Source organism: Acipenser ruthenus, chromosome 11, assembly GCF_902713425.1.
Source record: "Acipenser ruthenus chromosome 11, fAciRut3.2 maternal haplotype, whole genome shotgun sequence".
NCBI classification, from domain to species: domain Eukaryota; kingdom Metazoa; phylum Chordata; class Actinopteri; order Acipenseriformes; family Acipenseridae; genus Acipenser; species Acipenser ruthenus.
The window spans coordinates 25443556-25461912 of record NC_081199.1 but is presented as its reverse complement, the minus strand read 5'-3'; the positions used below and the strand labels follow the sequence as shown (position 1 = coordinate 25461912).

Below are 18357 nucleotides of genomic sequence, written 5' to 3'. Positions count from 1 at the left end.
GAGTAGAACTTTTTATATAAACATGAACATTTTTAGACCCTCCCTCTATGGAGTCTGATTGGCAATCTTGAGCAACAATCCCCAAGAATCGCACTCTGATTGGTATTTCGGGCTGCCTGTCAGAACAGTGGCTGTCAGGGTCCTGAGGTATTATGAAATGAAACCAAAACTGACTGTCTGATTTGAAGAATAAAACAAACAAAAAATATAAACCAAAAGGATATTTTGTCTCGGTGGAATTACCAGACATACCAGTTCTCGTAAATACCCATGAAGTAAGGGGTTTGAAAACGTGAGTATTATCAAAAGGGCTTTTTTAAAATCACAATGTAATTCGTATTTGTTGATGCGTATTTTTTGTTGAAAACAGTGTAGTGTACAACGAAGTACATACTCCTCGATGGACTGTTGTATTGTATTATTTTTTTAATTAAAGATAGACAATGACAGGTTATGCTTAATATATTATAAGAACTGCGTTTAAAACCGATAATTGGATATAAAGCAACCAATAATACACTTTTACTAACTGAAAAATATGAACAATATTTAGATACTAGCATACTACTATAAGGTTATTATATTATTTATATACGCGATTAACGTGTACAATAATACGGTACAATCGTGTATTTTGGATACTTTTGTTTTCCTTCTTCCAGAAACGTTTGGAAATAGAAAGGACACGGGCTGGGCGACAGACGAGTACTGTACTGGGTGTGCAAGTTGACAGGAATGGAGGTGAGACGAGTCAAACCTGCCAAATTATCTATCGTTATATTACTGTAAGACTCGTCAGTGTGTGAACATGAAAAAAAAAAAAAAAAAAAAAAACACTCGTTTTCTTAGTTATGCTCTATAAATATGAGGGCCTTGGTGAGACCTTATGTCGAATTTGGCAGTCTGTATGGTATTGTATTTCCTTGTCCTTGGTAACAGGTGTTGTTTACGTGCTTCGCTAGCATTATAAAATATACAAATTCAATCCACAATTTAAAACAGACCACGAAATGTGCTTCGCATTTTATTCTACAACGTGTTTATCAAACGCATGTTCTTTACTACAGTTATTACTGTGGGTGGTTTACATATTCAGCCAATCGGAAGCTTGGGACTGAGTAACCGGGGCTTTACAATGTTTACCTTATTGGGTTATATGAAATTGTCGATTAGTACTGCAGCACTAGTGTTTGTGTTTGGTAGCAATCGAAATCTGAAAAATAGTTATTTTGTTCTCATCATCAGTTTTTCAAGAAAGAGTTAGCAGTGGTATTTTTCTTAGCCATAGCTGTCATTTTTGCTTTACATCAAATAATGGACATGTAGTTATATTCCTGTTTATTGGAAAAAACATGTTGGGCACAGTTCTGATAATTCACATTGTTGTCCCTGTAAATTGCATCACCTGGTAAATTTCATAAAGGTCCTTAGATTGTTTTTTTTTTTTTTCTGGGGATTCTTCACCTAATTACACTTTAGCGCCCCTGCTGGTCAGGTGCTGGACAAGGCCACCCTGGGACTAGCTAATGTGGACCACCTGTCTTACAAGGTTCAGTATCTTGGCAACATTTGTTTCTTAGGTTCGGCGCGGGTGAAAGGAGTCAATTGTCTTGACAGTAGGAACAAAGGTGAACTGATTGGAAAGTGGGTTGCATCAGTGAGTCAACATTTGAATTGGCCATTTCATATTGAGTAGAAAAAAGGTGGGGAAAATAACTGATAAAATAGATCAAAAGTTGGTTAGGAATATTTTTCTTGGATAAGCATTTTCTACTGCTGCAGAACATGTACATTGTCCCCTATGCCTGATTATGTCTTTCCTATCACAGGTACCTGAAGAGTCTTTTCTGACACCTGATGCAGAAGGATAGAGTAAAATGGCCCACTTTGACACTGAGTACCAGCGGCTGGAGGCATCTGACAATGACTCTCCACCAGGGGGAGATGACATGCTGGTCCATGTCCCGGAAGGTGCCAAGTGTAAGAAGTGTCTTTTAGTGTTACTGTAGGGCCATTCTATGAAACAGAATGTTACACTGGACTAGTCCTCAGTATCAAACGAATAGCAAGCCCAATGGTTTTTCATGATTAAACCCATCACCACAAAACATTTCAAAGAGATATTGTATTGCTGTTGCAGGGTTCTTGCTAATACTCTGTTTAAATTGTTTCTTTCCATACAGCTCAATGGCATCACATAGAAAACCTGGACCTCTTCTTCCAAAGAATATCCTTTTGGTCTTCCTGTTGCAGTGAGAAATGGGTGATGTGGTGATTGAAAAAATGTGCTAAGCTACTACGATGATCACATATTTCCATCACAACCATCTAAATAATGGGATATTTTATTATTCTCACCCTAAAACTCCTAAAGTTGCTTGATCATATATATTTTTTTAATGTTGTGTTGTGATCTTAAATGTTGTGTTGTGATTTTAAATTTGTGATGTGCACCTTTGCTGTTGATTGCCATTTTGTGAGGTAAAATATTTTCTGAGAAGTAATGTTTTTCTTTGTCTTAGGTTCTTAGTTAGCAAGGATTAGTGCTGAAGGGACATAATCAGGGAGCACTTTCAATATGAAGGTCAATTACTAATGTCAGCCTTTGAGGGGAACTCCAGTGTGGTTTCTTCTCATTTTTTTCTGATATGTGTATAGAGAGTCAGTTTCTTGTTCAGTAGTTTCATTCATACAGTACTACTGATTTACATACTTTCGAAACCACTCTTGAGAAATGACCCAGTAACTCACACTGGGTGAATTTTTGAAGGTGTTTTTTTAACTGCTCAAGGGTCAAGGAAAACAGTTTTTTTTTTATGGGGTTCAGATAATGAGGCATATGTAAGGAAATTCAGTCAGGGATTGGTCATTGCCCTTTTATATCTTGGCTGCCGAATACTGAGCATTATTTGTTGAGAGGCGACAGAATTTTAGGGCAGAGTAGATGTTTTTAAGTGCAGCCGATTGTCCACCAGAGGTTTAGTCCTTCTGGAATGTAGACACTGGAGTGGTGCCTCAATCCATGCAGTAAAACTGCCAAAAAACTAAAATGGCGTTTGGAAAAGGAAAATAGCACATAACTGGTAGATACTGTGAATGTGCAGAATGTTTTGTTCCTATTTTTCGTTAACTGTTATCGCCTACGTCTATAACCTGCACCAGAAAAATGGCTTCACCTGCATGCTTCTGGGGGAGATCTTTGAGCTTGTGTGAGTATCCATTTATTGAATTGTTTTATCTGTACTGAGTCAAGTATTTTTAGTAACACTTTTTTTTTCTCTCCAAGCTAAAGTCATGCATTGAAAGAGTCTCCGAAGTAAACTGCTGCCCCGAAGGCTGACCTAGGATCTGTTTAGAGAATGTGCAGAAAATGAAAAGTCGGAGGGAATACTATATGTGATTGTTAACCACCACTGTGCAATAACTAAAAGTGTGTTTGCCAAGGCAGATCACACCAATGTACGCTAACAGACGTATTAAATAACAGATTTGTTAATAGCCAGTGGGTCTTTTGGGGTGTTTTGGGAAATGATTTGTATAAAAATCTGTAACTGTGCCTGTTTTGTCCCTGACCATTATGAAGCTAATAGTGTTCAGGAGTGACACGGCTGGTTTCACATACCATGATCAGCACTAATCTTAGACTACTTAAGGTTGTCCAAAATTAGTTCTTATTGGGGGGGGTGTAAAACCAACTGAAAAAAACCTCAAACTAATGTGGTACACTGGGAGACACTGATTTATATTCTAAATACATAAAGGTAAGAAATACTTGTGGAAATACATGTATCATGTAACCAAATGTACCCCTTAATTTGTATGCTTTGTTTAAAGCTTAATTTTATTTACAAAAGCACATTTTCTTTTTATCTTTGTAGGCAATTGGTGTTTGTGGTAGCCTTTACTGTGTTCCTGGCGAACTGCGTTGACTATGACATTCTTTTTGCCAACAAGTTGGTGAACCACACCCAGCGTGGACACGAAACAATGAAAGTGACTCTTCCAGATGCATTCCTTCCGGCTGACGTCTGCAGTGCCAGGTAGTTTTCAGCTGTGATGTTTAATCTGTGCTTGTTTAAGGAATGCATGAGATGTGTGATGTTTGAAATTCGACAATCCATTACAATTGTCTAAATGAAACCGTAGTGCTTTAGTGTTTCAAGGCAATACAACAAATATATTGAGAGCTTTATTTGACTTCAGCCTGTTTTCATGTTTGTTCCAGAATCCGTGACAATGTCTTTGTCATTTTCATCATGATAATAGCTGGAGTGTTCTGGTTGCATCGCTTTATCAAATTCATCTATAACATTTGCTGCTATTGGGAGATCCGCTCCTTTTACATTAATGCACTGAGGATACCCATGGTAAGTGATGTGCACAAGTTTGTTCTAGTTTGGACTTTGACTGGATCTGAGATTATTCAGATTTAATGCTAATGCATTGGTTAAAATATGGAGATTCACAACTAAAAAGAACAATGTAAAAAGCAGGAGTGCTCAAAACAGAAATTCCTTAACTCCTCATGCCTTTCATCTTTGGGGGGTTAGAATCTACAACATTGACATGTATTTTATAGAAGCCCAGGACTTGATTGCAGGGGTGTTCAGGTAGAGGTGTGAGCACAGAGCTGTGAGGGGAAGTTGTAATGGTGCCTGCTGGCATCACACTGACTGAAACCACTGACATTGCCATCTCCTAAATTCACACTTTTCCCAAAAGCTAAATAACAATAATTTAAAATCATGTTATTTGAATAAATCATATTTAAGTCGTTAAATGTAACTTGACTTTTTTGTAACAGAGATTTTGATCTTAAATTGCGGGGGGGGGAAAAAAAAAACCTTACAATGTTCTGTACACCATTTTCTCTTTACATCTTTGTTAAACGGGGGCCATCAAACTTTAGAGCAACCCTGTAAAATTAAAATAAAATAAAATAAAAATGTTAATAAAATTAACATTGTAATGAAAGGTTGTTCTGTATGGTTCATGGTGCAGGCTGACCTGCCCTACTTCACATGGCAAGAGGTGCAGACGAGGATCATCGAGATCCAGAAGGAGCACCAGATGTGCATCCACAAGAAGGAGCTGAGCGAGCTGGACATCTACCACCGCATCCTGCGCTTCAAGAATTACATGGTGGCCATGGTCAACAAGTCCCTGCTGCCCATCCGCTACCACCACCCCCTGCTGGGTAATGCAGTCTTTTACACCCGGGGGCTCAAGTACAACTTTGAGCTCATCTTCTTCTGGGGGCCGGGCTCCCTCTTCGAGAACGAGTGGAGCTTGAAGCCCGAGTACAAGCGGGGCGGCAACCGGCTGGAGCTGGCGGGCAGGCTCAGCACTCGCATTCTGTGGATCGGGGTGGCCAACCTGCTGCTGTGCCCCATCATCCTGATCTGGCAGATCCTCTATGCCTTCTTCAGCTACACCGAGGTGATCAAGCGGGAGCCCGGCAGCCTGGGCGCGCGCTGCTGGTCGCTGTACGGCCGCTGCTACCTGCGCCACTTCAACGAGCTGGACCACGAGCTCATGTCACGCCTCAGCAAGGGCTACAAGGCCTCCTCCAAGTACATGAACTGCTTCATGTCCCCGCTGCTGACCGTGGTGGCCAAGAACGTGGCCTTCTTCGCGGGATCCATCCTGGCGGTGCTTATCTCCCTGACCATATATGATGAGGACGTGCTGGCTGTGGAGCATGTGCTGACCACTATCACCCTACTGGGGGTCTGCGTCACCGTCTGCAGGTGAGGCAGGGGGCAGTCGAGCAGGTCGCCACTGATTACCAAGGGAAATAGCCAGGGGCGGTTCTGCCATAAGGCTTGGGGGCGCTTAAACCATCCCACTTTTTTTTTTTTAAGCCCAAACTGATCTCATACACTATGTGTATGTCTATGGCTGTTTTTTTCCAGTAAGGATACTGTTTGTTTAATTATTCTAGGGTAGTGTAACTCCTTAGTGCTAAAAGACATACTGAAATTGTACCTTAAGTTTTTGGCAATATTAGTGGCCATTTACTGCAGAAATGTTCTGAAAACTGATTAAGAATGGATGCGATGTATAACAGTTTTGCCCAAAGCTTATGAGTATGTTTTATTGTTCTACATAGCCTACACCCAATTGCTTTTTAAATTAAGCTTTATCACTCAACACTCAAAATTAGGCATCAGGCAGATTATTATTTTTTTTTGTTAACTGGAAAGTTGAACAAAAGTTAATATGCAATTTTTCACAGTGAAAAATGTTATACAAATTTTAAACACAACAAATGTATTTTGTTCATTTAATTTTAGTTTAATAAGGTAATATAATGCATTTAATGTAATGCTGTCTTTTTTATTTCTTATTTGTACCCTGTGTGGCATAACTTGATTTAAAGTTATTTCTCATATAAAATACTCACAATAACACAGCACAATATACAGGATCAGCGACATTAGCAATGTATGTATTTATATTATTGCTCAGTCATGATAATGACTTCAGAGATCACAACTGCTACAGAAGCAAAAGTGAGGATGCTCTTGGTTGTCAGAGCTTTTAGCCCCAAAATGTTCTCCTTGGCTCCACTCCCCAGAGGCTAAGCCTCTGGGGAGTGGCTAATTTTAATCAAATAATCATCTTATTGTAAGATTTTATTAAATTTAATTTTAAAAAAATCTAAAGATTTTTTTTTTTTTTTAAATTTAAGTCAACTAATTAACAAAACTGAAAATGAACATTTAAAATACGTTTTTTAAAGGTTTGTAAGGTTTTGAATCCATGAAACACTTTTCAGTTTCAGCTGTTACTGCTAAAACACTTGTCATAAATTATTGTTAAGACTTGTATGAAACTAAATCAAGTAGACAAGTGTCAGCGCTCAAGTTAAATAATCTTGTTTTAAATAATTATTTGTTAGAATAACATTGTTATATTCAGTTATTAAAATAAGAAGTGGTGCTTGGTAAATACATCAGTGTGGATTTTCTTCCTTTCAAAAAATATAAATGAAAGACTATGGAGTAAACGCTTTGACAATATGGTTTTTCTTTTCCATCTCTGGACTAGCACTGGAACATTTGGCAAATGTGTGTGTTTTAAATAGGCATTTGGACAATAATTTTGCTGCTGAAGCCTATTCTATCTGTTTGTCCATTGCAGGTCTTTTATCCCAGACAAGCATATGGTGTTTTGCCCAGAGCAACTGCTGAAGGTGATCCTGGCCCATATCCACTACATGCCAGACCACTGGCAGGGGAACGCTCACCGCTACGAGACTCGGGACGAGTTCTCACAGCTCTTCCAGTACAAAGCAGTGAGTGAAGCCCTAAAACTGTACATGCTTACCTAAGCTTTCCCTTTAGATGCATGGAGCACCAAAAACTATACAGACAGTAAGAATCATTTGTATTTACAATTTATATAAAATAACTGAATAATCAATTATATTGAATAATATTAGCTGTGTAAATAATTGGGTATTTAGCTTTGCATTAAACAAAAAAATCTGAATACTTTTTGGTGCCACTGACATCATACATTTGTGACCTTACAAAAAGATCAGTAGATTTGTGAATGTTCAAATCTTGTTTGGCTTGCCTATGAATGCCAGTTTTTCGTTGTTTTACCAGATTTAAACTTTGAGAAAATGGGACTAAAATGTCAGTATTTATTTAAACACTTTTAATTACTTACTGATGTCTAAAGGTATAGACCACCAAACTAATTTCACATGTGACCTGAGCTAGATTTGAACCTAGGCTTCCTGGGATTAACCCTTTGCAGTCCATTTATTAAGTGTGTGTCAGGCGCGTCAGGTCCAATTTATTTTCACACGCGCAGTTAATTTTAGACGCGCTGTTTAAAAGTATTTTTTTTCCACAGTCAAACGGGTTTAAAAGGCCCTGCATATCAACAAAACACTCACTAGGCATCTCCAGCCCCGCCCCACCCTTTCGTTCGCTATAGCTTTCACACATGCTAAGAAATAAATAATAATAATAATAATAATAATAGTCGTACATACTGATCAATCATCTTCTGATCACTCGTTTTATCACCAAACGCCTCAATAATGCGATCCAAGTCATTATTTTATTACTATAACATCTCAAAAAAGCTCTGCAAATGTCCGTGATATTCTCTTGAGCGCTGATGCAGTATCAGCCAGCTTGTTTCCTTATGGCCACCGTTATCTGATGCCAGAGGTTAAGTATGACTATTCATGAGATTCGCCCTTTTTTTTTTCGGCTTGTCTCGGCTCCTGTCGCTCCCACTCGGCCATTGAATGGTTTCCTCGGCTTTTTCGAGTAATAGGAATGTTAGATTTCTTTAATTTCTTAAACATTTAAACTGAAGTATGAAACCCATATCAATGTTTAAACTTTGACATTGGGATTTTTTGTAACCAACCAAAAAAGTCAACATGAGAAGCCCTGCATTAGATCACATCTTTTTTATGATATACTACCACATTACTGTGTGCAAGATTACATGTGTGCAACATTTATGTCTTTCTGGAAATGATTATTAAATAAATAAACTTGCATCGTACACCTCCTACTGTATAAACACTACAGCTGACCTCTGTAGTTGACATGCACATTTTTGAGAATGGTTAAAGGTTAAGGGAAAATTCTTAGCATCTCTGCCATGTTCAGCCTGTAAACTGGTGTTGTCTGTGTCTGTTTGTTTGCCGGCAGGTGTTCATCCTGGAGGAGCTGCTGAGCCCAGTGATCACTCCCTTCATCCTCATCTTCTGTCTGCGCCACAAAGCCCTGGAGATCATTGACTTCTTCCGCAATTTTACTGTGGAAGTGGTGGGTGCTGGGGACACCTGCTCCTTCGCACAGATGGACGTCCGGCAGCATGGCCACCCCGCGGTGAGGAGACAGCACGCTAACTACACACGGGTGCATTGTGTACATTCACCTGATCAACTATACTCCTTTTAAAGTGTTTCGCCGGATCTAAATACTACAGTCATTGAAACGAGCTTAAGGGACTTTCACACATGGTTTGATTTTCATAGGCCAGGATGCACACTTTATATTAGTTATCTGAAATGTGGTAGTATTAAGATATGACACTGTTTAGATGAAGTGACTACACCCCAAAATGAGATTAGTCTGTCATTTATAACTATAATTTACAAACACACAGCAAGCAGTGGCCTGTCTGATTGTGGTCTTGCGTAAAATTGGCAAATTTCCACCTGGCCTGTCTTCTAACTACTAGCTTCTAGCTTCAGAAGTCTCAAAACACCTTATAGGGAATAAGTAGCAAACTTAATAAGTTCAATGATTTATTTTAGTATTTAGTTTAACGTTTAATATTATTATTATTATTATTATTTATTTCTTAGCAGACGCCCTTATCCAGGGCGACTTACAATCGCAAGCAAATACAAAATACATTCAAGTGTTACAATACAAGTACTACAATAAGAGCAAGAAATACAATAATTTTTTGTTCAAGTGTGACAAACCACAATTCAATAATACAGCAGATAATAGTGATAGTTACATCAGGATATGATTAAATAGTGATAGTTACATCAGGATGTGATTAAATACAAAGTACTACAGGTTAAACACTTGGCAGATTACAGTATTCTGAAGTACAGGATTAAATGCAGTAAAATAGGGGGCAGATAAGAGCAAAATAAAGCACATTTGAATGAAGGGTGATAGTGTCCCAGGATACAAACAGAGGAGTTCTACAGGTGCTCTTTGAAGAGGTGAGTCTTAAGGAGGCGCCGGAATGTGGTCAGGGACTGGGCAGTCCTGACATCTGTAGGAAGGTCATTTGCTCCGCAGTGGTGGAGAAGGAGCGGGCTCTGGAGGCAGGGGAGCGTAGCGGAGGTAGAGCCAGTCTTCTAGTGCAGGCGGAGCGGAGAGGTCGAGTGGGGGTGTAGGGAGAGATGAGGGTCTGGAGGTAGCTGGGTGCAGTCTGGTCAAGGCATCTGTAGGCAAGTACAAGAGTCTTGAACTGGATGCGAGCGGTGATCGGGAGCCAGTGGAGCGAGCGGAGTAGTGGAGTAGCGTGGGCGAAGCAAGGCAGAGAGAACACCAGGCGGGCAGCAGAGTTCTGGATGAGCTGGAGCGGACGGGTGGCGGACGCAGGGAGGCCAGCCAGGAGGGAGTTGCAGTAGTCTAGGCGGGAGAGTACCAGGGCCTGGACCAGGAGCTGGGTAGCATAGTTGGTGAGGAAGGGTCGGATTCTTCGGATGTTGCTCAGGAAGAATCGGCAAGTGCGTGCCAGAGTGGAGATGTGCTGGGAATAAGAGAGGCAGGGGTCCAGGGTGACTCCAAGGTTCTTAGCAGAGGAAGAGGGAGAGAGTGTGGTAGATTCCAGAGGAACAGAGATAGAGAGATCAGAGGAGGGTGAGGAAGAGTGAAAGAAAAGGAGGTCAGATTTAGAGAGGTTGAGTTTGAGGTGATGCGAGTGCATCCAGGAGGAAATAGCAGACAGACAGGTAGAGATACGGGAGGAGATGGTGGAGTCAGAGGTGGGGAAGGAGAGGAAAATCTGAGCATCATCAGCATAGAAATGGTATGAGAAACCATAGGATGCGATGAGGGGGCCCAGGGAGCGGGTGTAGAGAGAGAACAGGAGAGGACCCAAGACTGACCCTTGGGGGACTCCTGTTAAGAGAGGGTGAGGTGTGGAGGTTGCTCCACGCCAGGTTACCTGGTAAGTGCGGTTGGAGAGGTAGGAGGAGAACCAGGTCAGAGCAGTGCCAGAGATCCCCAGGTCAGCAAGAGATGATAGTAGAATAGAGTGATCAACAGTGTCAAAGGCAGCAGAGAGGTCGAGGAGAATTAGGACAGAGGAGAGAGAGGCAGCTCGGGCACACTTAAGTGAGTTGGTGACAGACAGGAGGGCGGTTTCAGTGGAGTGAGCAGAGTGGAAGCCAGATTGGAGAGGGTCAAGCAGAGAGTGGTTGGACAGGAAAGCAGAGAGCTGGCGGTGTACAGTCCGCTCGAGGGTTTTGGAGAGGAAGGGTAGGAGGTAGCTCTGGAGGGAGGTGGGGTCGAGGGTAGGTTTTTTGAGGAGGGGAGTGATGGAGGCTTTTTTGAAGGCAGAGGGAAAGATGCCAGAAAGTAGAGAGGTGTTGAGGAGTGAGGAGATGAAGGGGAGTAGAGCAGGAGCAGCAGCTTGAAAGAGGTGAGTGGGGAGGGGGTCCAAGGCACACGTGGTGGGTTTGTGACCCTGGAGCAGGGAGGAGAGGTCAGAGTCTGAGAGGGGCAAGAAGGTGGAGAAGGAGGGCGAGTTAGTAGGGGTTGCAGTGGGTGTAGGGGTTGGAGCAGGAGGGGGTGCGGGGGAGGGAGAGGTGTTAAAGAGTTTGCGGATATCTGAGATTTTAGAAGAGAAGAAGGAGGCAAAGTCGTCAGGGGAGATAGAGGAGGGAGGAGGAGGGGGGGAGGGTTTAGGAGGGAGGAGAAGGTAGAGAATAGTTTACGTGGGTTGTTAGTGGAGGCTTGGATTTCAGATTGGAAATAAGCACATTTAGCAGAGGAGAGAGTAGAGGAGAAGGAGGAGAGGAGAGTGCGGTAAAGGTCTAGGGCAGCAGGGAGTTTGGTTCTCTTCCATTTTAGTTATGGATAAATGGATATGGATAAATAATTAGTAAATCTCATTTATTTTTTTTACTGTACTAAGGGTTAAAGCAGAAACTAAGTGGTTAACCATTGCTGTGGTCCCAGCGGAAGCCCCTAATGTTGCTATGTTTCTTGACAGTGGATGTCAGCTGGGAAGACAGAGGCCTCGATTTACCAGCAGGCGGAGGATGGGAAGACAGAGCTGTCTCTGATGCACTTCGCCATCACCAACCCACGCTGGCAGCCTCCCCGCGAGAGCACACACTTCATCAGTCAGCTCAAGGGAAAGGTGCAGCGTGAGGCCACCAGCAGGCAGCAGGGGGCGCTGCCAGAGAACCACCTCTTCACATCCATCCAGTCCATCCAGTCGGAATCAGAGGTAACCAGGCTTACTGTGTGTCTATCGGTCTGTCGCCTGTCTCATATCTGTCCAGTTTGAGTTAATCAGACTCCTTGTCTGTCTAAATGACAGTCACCAAAATCAGAGAAAACCATCCTACCTGCCTATCTGCCTGCTTTGCCAGTAATCTAGTTTGTTGTAAGTATTATATTTGGCTTTGCTTAAAGTAAACAGGGCAGCAGTGTGGAGTAGTGGTTAGTGCTCTGGACTCTTGACCGGAGGGTCGTGAGTTCAATCCCCAGTGGGGGACACTGCTGCTGTACCCTTGAGCAAGGTACTTTACCTAGATTGCTCCAGTAAAAACCCAACTGTTTAAATGGGTAATTGTATGTAAAAATAATGTGATATCTTGCCACAATTGTAAGTCGCCCTGGATAAGGGCGTAAGTTTTTTCTTCTTTTCCTCTTTAAACAAAGGATTTATTGACCTTGTAAACATCACTAAATACCAACAAAAAAAATAGAGAGGTGTTCCTGAGATAGGATAGCGGTATTGATATCCACCATTGTTGTGATTAATAAAATAGACTCTACTATGGGTAAAAATGTAGTTTTATGGTACATAAAAAATGAAACCTATAACTTAGTTGACTTGTGTTTACAGTTCCCTTAATAGACATTTGGGTGAGATGTTTGACAAGAGGTGTCCTGTCCTGTGTTTTTCAGCCCCACAGTCTGATTGCTAACCTCCTGGTGGGGCCGCCCTCGATGGGCTCGTTCCAGTTCGGTCGGGAGGGCCACGCGGCTCCTCACATCTCCAGCGCCGGCGGCAGTGACGTGGCCTCAGCCCTGCGCTCCCTCTCTCCACTCAGCACCAGCCAGCACCTCCGCGGGAGCTACACCTCCACTCACCCGCCCCGCAGTGACGGCACAGAGCTGACAGGGGCCAGGTGCATGGCGGGCTCTGGGTAAGAGAGCTAGTCTTATGTGCGTCTGTGTGGGGGAGCAGCCTGCTTAGACCAAGGGCATGTGGGAACTGTGTCGGCTAGGGGATAAGAAAACGAACCTCTGTCTAACATAAACAGACCTGCATGAAACTGAATGAGTGGTGTGTGCATGTCCATGCTTTGTATTGATTTGTAATTACTGTTCAGTGAACAAAAAGAAAAAAGAACACTTGTATGCAACTCTATCAACACTTTGGAAATTGGCAAAAAGACAAGCATGATATATTTAAATATACTAGACCAGGACTGTTGTGTCGAGTGAAGTTATTTTTCATAGACTGTCGTTTTGAGTGGAGTGGTTTTTTCTAGACCTTTTCTAGGTCTGCAGTGTTGAAAGAGTTATTTAAATTAGCTTAACTTTTGTTAAAGGCAGAATATACATTTATAAATAACTACAGTACAATCGCCACCGCTTAGAACGGGCGCGTTTGTGTTACCGTGATTCACCTGCAGTAAGCGATGGACGGTATAAACTCCCATACAATGACCTGACGTTCAGAATGTCCCCCAATCATCAGTACAGTAATCAAAACAAACCAGCGTTTACACTAATAAAGATGTATTAAAACCTATGAATGTAATAAAAAGAAGTGCAAAAAAGTATTGCAAGTGCAGAAATGTACAGTACAGGTAGGCTACATTACTGCAAATTGTTTCCAGCGAAGAACTCTGGTACGCATCTGGACGATCTGTTTTTGCAAGTATGGACTCAATATCCGGACGCTGCTCCATATTAGCAGTGTTACAAGCGCAGCACGCATGCTTACGTCATTGGTGTCTGTTTCAGTCCTGGTTGCTATGGTGACACAGCTGAGAATTCTTCCTCTGACATCCCCTCTGGTGTTATCAGAGTTTCTGTTTCAATTTTATTTTCGTCAGCACTTTTCTCCTCAACTACAGAAACCCCAGCTTTTTTGAAGCAGCGTTGCATTGTTTGCTGACTGACAGACTTCCAAGCAAGCTTTAGCAAGCGCACAGTATCTAACAGAGACATTTTATTTACATTGAATTTCCGTGCTGATGCTCATCACTTTTCTCTTTCCAGCCATGCTTGCTGTTGCAGTCAGTGCTGCTTTTTCAAACTGTAAACCCTAATCTGCGTACAGTGATTAAATAGCCAAGGTACAGTAGAGGTGTAATCACTCAATAAAAAGGTGCAAACAGCCGATTGATCGATCTGTCAAGCTTTTACTACAGTAAAGTGCTGCCTTTTGTATTGAAATCTATGTGAATGGCAAGGTAACAAGGTGAAAACAACTGATTAGTAAGAGCGATACTACAGTGTAAGCAGTGCATTTGTTATTTAAATCTATGTGAATGGCACATAACGAGATCCAAACAGCTGAGTTTGCCCAAAATATACGACGTGCTTAACACGGTATAAACGATGTCTTTGTTATTGAAATCAATGGGAATGGCAAATGGCAAACGCTATTTGTCCGATATAAACGGCTGCCTGTAAGTGGTGGATACTGTAATTAAAATAAATTAATCTGTGGTTGTAAGTTTGAACAAACTGGCCCAATGTTTATTGATCTGACTGTACTATGTGAATGGCTGGAGCGTTGAGGGTTTGTCTGTCTCTGAGGAGCTCCTGATAAGTCAAACAATGTATTTATCTTCATTATGCAGTCAAGGGCTGGGGCTTTGGATAAAACTGATATGTAGACTTGGGCCAAGTGCTTTGTGAGTCCAGTCTGTTTTTACCTTGCTTTTATATCCTTCTTTATCGTTGCAGCACTGATGCCCGAACAGCCAGCTCTGGCAGCAGTGCGTGGGAAGGGCAGCTGTCCAGCATGGTGCTATCAGAGTACGCCTCCACTGAGATGAGCATCCACGCACTCTACATGCATGAGGTACAGAGGCAGCCGGGCTACCTAACACACATTATACGCTGGAAAATAACAGCACACATACTGATTGAACTATGGTTCATGCTTCTTTTACACTAAAAAAAATCACCATGAATACCACATGCAGCTGTGTATCTGTTTCTCTGCAGCTCCACAAGCAGCATTCCCAGACGGAGCCAGTCAGGCACACGTGGCACCGGCAGGAGAGTGACGATAGCAGCGAGAGTGCCCCCGAGGAGAGCGAGGTCCCCCACGGCCTGCCCCGCTCTGCCACCTTCCCCTCTGCCTCCACAAGACAGCACCCCTACCAGGAGCAGGCTGCGCTACACAGCTCCGGGCAGCGCCGACACGGGGGCACCACAGGTACAGGGATGGGGGGGCTTTATGCTTCCATTTTATGTTCCATCTCACAGAACACTTTTTAATGTGTGTAATTTAAATATTTAAACAAAACCAATATTATTATTATAAATGGGTTTGTATTATTTCGCATTTATTTCTTTATTTAGAATGCATTTTATACATGTCCTCGTGATCCACTTCGAATTACCTAAAGTAAAAATTTGCAGATCAGGAGTGAATAGGGGATGGGAAACTAAAATGAAAGCACTACTGCATTTTGACAGTACTTCAGTGGCAATTAACAGCATTTGGGGTTGGTTTTCTTTTAAAGACAGTGATGTAGTAATACTGTAGGAGCAGTGGGGTTAGCAATCTCTTACCTGAACTAAACTGGGATTCTACGATGCTGCCCTGAAGTTTGTTACAAAACCTTAATTGTAACTAACATCATAAACTAGAACTGCAGTTTTGATAATTGCATATTAGAAGTATTGCACAGTTTGTCTGCTAAATTAATTGTTCTTTAGACTGCCCTTTCAGATGAGATGCAGTGCGAAAAGTGTATATGTGACTGTTGTGTTCCTCCTTTTCTCCAAACGCAGTGAGTGGGGGTCCACGGGCCGCACCCAGGTTCTCACGCCTCCCCATGGGCGGCTGGGCAGAGGAGGTGCAGGTGATGCGACACCACGAAACTGTGCCTGAGGAAGGCACTGAAGAGGAACTCCCCCCGCAGATCCACAAGGTACAGTGAGTATGGCACACAGACACACACATTTGTATTATTGTAATGCTCTTACTCTCATTTTTAATAGATTGAACCAGTACAAAATGCACAAACCATAAAAAGTTAGTTTTGGCTCGGTTGTGTTGGTTGCTGATTTTCACATTAGCTATAAGGTCCCTTTGCTAAATTATAAAGTTTTCCAAGGTCAAGGCCCAAGCTCCTTATGGTTGGATAGCCAGATGGAGGAGTCTTGTTTCTATGTCTATGTTTATATTTTTACTTCTATCCTAGGAACCACACCTCTGATCTTGATGAAACTTGGTATGGCTGTTCCTAAAAACATTTTAATCTGCTTAAGATGTGGCTGATTGGTAAATGGTGAAACTACAAATGAGATATGGATCATGTTATGAGGTATGGATCATGGCTACCAGCTTATAACTGGCATTATTTATTATTTATTTTTCTGCAGTTGACGTAATGGACACGGACAGCCTTTCTCCAAGGAAGCTGCTGTTAGATATCAACACTCTTGAGCCCTCCTGCATCATATAAAAACATTTGCCCATCTTACAACTCACATAACCAAGGAACTGTATAGAGGTTGGGGTAAATACCCAGGAGCTCCAACTTGTGTTTTTTTTTTTTTTTTTTTTTTTAATTTGCTAAAAGGTGGAGCTGAAAACTTAGCCTTTTCCCAAAACAGGAGGCTGTGTGGTCCAGTGGTTAAAGAAAGGGGCTTGTAACCAGGAGGTCCCCGGTTCAAATCCCACCTCAGCCACTGACTCATTGTGTGACCCTGAGCAAGTCACTTAACCTCCTTGTGCTCTGTCTTTCGGGTGAGACGTAATTGTAAGTGACTCTGCAGCTGATGCATAGTTCACACACCCTAGTCTCTGTAAGTCGCCTTGGATAAAGGCGTCTGCTAAATAAACTAATAATAATAATATGTAATGAGATTAATCTATAAGAATTGGCCCCTCCCCCTTGTTGTCCATTAATGAGATGCACATTTTTCTGCCAGTGGCACCCCCAGCCAATGGAATGGATGGAATCACAGTACTGGTACTTGAAAGTGAGGTGGGTTTTGTTGGTAGTTGAGTATTCTGGCCAGAGGGTCCTCTACTTGGTTGTGTTTAGTGAGGGCATGAGTCTGGTTTGAGTCGTGAATGCTAAAGGAATGATCACAGCCATGAAAGAGTAGGTCAAATAACCAATATCATAGGAAAAATTAAATTTTCAATGATTTTCTTTTCTTTCAATTTCTTTTCTTTTCTAGAAACAGGCTGAATTTAGTAATGCGAGACCTGGTTTATTAAACTGGTCTCCTGATACAATCATTAAGAAAGATAGAAACACTTCAAAAAGACTAGTAAAATGTGTTACTTTTCTTTATAAAATGTTTTTACAATGAGTTTAAACTGACTCTGATGAAACTGTGCCAGTGGTTAACATTAACTGAGGTTATTTTGGGAGGCATGTGAGTTTGTTCCGTTATGCAATTTCTTTTTTTTTTTTTAACTGAATACATAATATATTGTTGATTTGAGATTAAGTTTTACATTTATTTATTTTCACAGACTATCTTACTTAAGGTAACATAAGTAGTCCAAGATTAGTGCTAACCTAGAAAACATATAATTGTTAACATTTTTAAGCATACCTTACTGTGCCCAATAACTTCACATGAGCAGTGACGTGGTTTATTTTTCCTGTAGTTACTCCCAAGATTACGCTTTGGCTGGCTAGTTGTCATGTCCAGTGTGTGTGCTTCTAGGCATGTGAAACTATGACTAATGCTGTGGGGTCTTGTGCAGCTCCTGAGCTCTTGTGAGCTCATCTCATCTGACTAGGAGGAGATGTGTTTTGACTCGTTGTTTGTGTGTATGAAGGTTGTTGAACATGTACTGTATATTTCTGTGTGCAAGAATTTGCATCATGTAGCATAAGCTCACAAATGAATGGCTGTATCTAGCAACCATATAACAGATATAAAGTGTGTATTATACATGTATAGCAATTGTTAATAAAAATGTTTAGCTCCCACAATTTAACAACAGATCATTGATAATTTTATATATATATAAAGATCATTGATAATTTGATAAATGTTTAGCTCCCACAATTTAACAATAGATCATTGATAACACCGTGTAACAAATTTTTATTTTTTATTTTTTGGTTCCTGGGTAGTAAGTGTTATTTCCTAATTGCTTATGCCTCAAAAGTATAGAAAATGGCTATTATTCCCCACAAACTTTGCTTTTGTGACCAGGACAGTGATATTTTGAAATTTACCTATTTTCCAGAACATTCCAGATAGATTCAGTGCTGAGTAAACTTGGAGTAACTTCTAGAACTTTCCAGTAATATAAATAGTAGTATAAATACAGGGGCCTTAAGCCCACCAGTTCAGTTTAGTTCCAGCTGCCTAAGTGGATACATATCTGCATTTTTCTGAGATGGCATCAATGTGACCAGTCTGTTCGAGGCAATCGGAATCG

At 41.4% G+C, this 18357-nt stretch overlaps 1 protein-coding gene across 6 annotated transcripts; it reads left to right on the top strand.

The window, feature by feature from the left end:
* LOC117427164 (autophagy-related protein 9A-like) lies at positions 1 to 17902 on the top strand. Of its 6 annotated transcripts, none has more exons than XM_034045574.3 (18): positions 1 to 292; positions 663 to 741; positions 1581 to 1657; positions 1830 to 1980; positions 2184 to 2227; positions 3145 to 3209; positions 3879 to 4040; positions 4226 to 4367; positions 5002 to 5750; positions 7147 to 7300; positions 8688 to 8867; positions 11728 to 11967; positions 12654 to 12895; positions 14673 to 14790; positions 14937 to 15150; positions 15732 to 15871; positions 16145 to 16174; positions 16326 to 17902. In XM_034045574.3, exons 4-17 carry the CDS (start codon positions 1878 to 1880, stop codon positions 16157 to 16159), a joined length of 2568 nt encoding a protein of 855 aa, XP_033901465.1. In that variant the 5' UTR covers positions 1 to 292; positions 663 to 741; positions 1581 to 1657; positions 1830 to 1877; the 3' UTR covers positions 16160 to 16174; positions 16326 to 17902. The 6 variants fall into 6 exon arrangements, with proteins under 6 accessions (XP_033901465.1, XP_033901466.1, XP_058889483.1 ...); XM_034045575.3 differs by lacking the exon at positions 1581 to 1657 and adding an exon at positions 1480 to 1549; XM_034045572.3 differs by lacking the exon at positions 1581 to 1657 and having other exon boundaries at positions 4 to 292.
* Positions 17903 to 18357: the final 455 nt, after the last annotated feature.